The 1,881-nt window shown below is 37.6% G+C and overlaps 1 protein-coding gene across 7 annotated transcripts in view; it reads right to left on the bottom strand.

Moving 5' to 3' along the window:
• LOC107718021 (poly(U)-binding-splicing factor PUF60-like) overlaps positions 1-1,881 on the bottom strand; it is a 27,199-nt gene that overhangs the window by 17,317 nt on the left and 8,001 nt on the right. For all 7 annotated transcript variants that reach the window (XM_016524939.1, XM_016524942.1, XM_016524940.1 and 4 more), the window contains one exon: positions 842-931. In XM_016524939.1, coding sequence (XP_016380425.1) covers positions 842-931 — 90 coding nt within the window. The remainder of the gene's footprint in view (positions 1-841; positions 932-1,881) is intronic.

The following is a 1,881-nucleotide window of genomic DNA, read 5'->3' as shown; positions in this document are numbered from 1 at the left end:
CTACTGGGCATACTGGGCATACACACATCAATACAGCGTAATTTTTGTCACACTGTACAACAATTACTATTTTGTAAGGGGTATAAGGGGTAGGTTTAGGGTTGGAGTAGGTGTAGACGTTAATAAAAAAAAAAATCTAATAGGTAGAAAATTCAATATATTGTTAGTAATTTCCTCATTATCTTCAGCTGGCATGTTCCCATGACAACGCAGCACGGTGTCCGTCAGCAGATGTCGTTGTTTTACTGTCATAAATGTATTTTTATTGTTGTTAGCATAACTGTTGCAAATAAACATACATTTTATATTTGAAAAAGTTTTTAAAATATGCTATATAATATATAAAAACTAATATATATATCTCTTTAAAAAATATAAAATGTATATTTTTTTATGCTGGTGTCCATCAGCGAATCTGCTGAAGATAATGAGGAAATTACATCGCTCCATTCCAAACGACTACATAATGGCACGCACGTGCCCTGCTCACTCCAAAGTCCCCACTCCAAGGGGATAGGGATGATCACTTCCATTTGGAATTTGCCCCGTGAACCGTTCGGTACCGATACTCGTATCGGCACATCCCTAGTGTAGACGTAATTAAAACAATCTAATAGGTAGAAAATTAAATTTATTGTTAGCTTCCGGTTGGCGCTGTATCCCTTCTAGCCACAACCTTAAATAATGCTTGATTATCATAAAAAGCTGTGCCATTTTACAAACATAAGCCTTTTATATACATATAAAAAAATTGTATATCAGTCTGGCGAGTAAACTAAGAAATGTACTAGCCAATGGCGATTATATTGCCAAGGTGCGTGTAGAGGGTTGGCAGGTTTACCTGTAGGTTGCTGAGCTGTTGCTGCTGATGGGCGAGGGTCTGCTTGACCAGGACGCTCTTGATGCTTTGTTCCATGGCATACTTCTTTGCCTACAATTAAGAGCACATAACACTGAATGTATACCCACTAAAATAACAACTTCAAACCACCTCAGGAGGACCCCAAATAGCCAGATCTCGTCAGAAATAGCATATTTCACTGGGCTCAACATTAACGTTTGTCTGCTTGTCCAGGACAAGTGGATTTTTTGAAGGGGCATGTGAAAGATTTTCTCCCTGTTTTCACAAACATCAACACGATTGCAAATGACATTGTTTTTATACAACAGTTCATTTAACAAGTAGTTAAGTGATTTACATTTTAGACCAGGGCTGGGCAACTTCGGGCCTGGAGACAATACTGACCGATGAAAATAGTTTCAAACAAAGATCACAGCAGAACAGTCACGCATCTCCAAGCAACCCACAGTGACCTTTTGTAACAGAATGATTCAGTGTTTTTGAACAAAATGGGTGAGTCAACAATTCAGTGACTTGCTAGTCATTTGCTTCATTCTTAAATGAATCAGACATTTGAATGAATTGGTTGAATACATTTCTCAATTACTTACCCATTAAGACGGTCGCTGCCAGCTGCCACCTACTGGCGGATTAACTTGATGTACCATCGAATTTCACCAACATTTCATATTTGTATATTCAAAAAAAATGTACAATAAAATAAAAATAATTTATATCACCATTATTTATGCAGTAATTTTGCTATGTAAATGCATTCATGTTACCTCTAAGCTTCATTAAACAGTCTGTGTAAATCTATCTAGGGCTGCCGCGATTCGTCAATTCTATTCGACTATTCGATATTAAAAAAAATCCTCGACTTCTATTTGCCTGCGTCGACTAACCGGCAAAATACCGGAAGTGGCACATTTCACGGACGAGAATCCATAAAACACATTATTAGACTGTTTTCCAAGGCCTCATGATCAGGGCTGGGACAAAAAAAAATAAAAATCGGCCCTGGCATTTTTTGGTCCAGG

The sequence above is a fragment of the Sinocyclocheilus rhinocerous genome, unplaced genomic scaffold (genome assembly GCF_001515625.1).
Source record: "Sinocyclocheilus rhinocerous isolate Xijiao unplaced genomic scaffold, SAMN03320098_v1.1 scaffold2258, whole genome shotgun sequence".
NCBI classification, from domain to species: domain Eukaryota; kingdom Metazoa; phylum Chordata; class Actinopteri; order Cypriniformes; family Cyprinidae; genus Sinocyclocheilus; species Sinocyclocheilus rhinocerous.
Note: the sequence above shows the minus strand (reverse complement) of the source record. Positions and strands in the feature narration are given on the sequence as shown.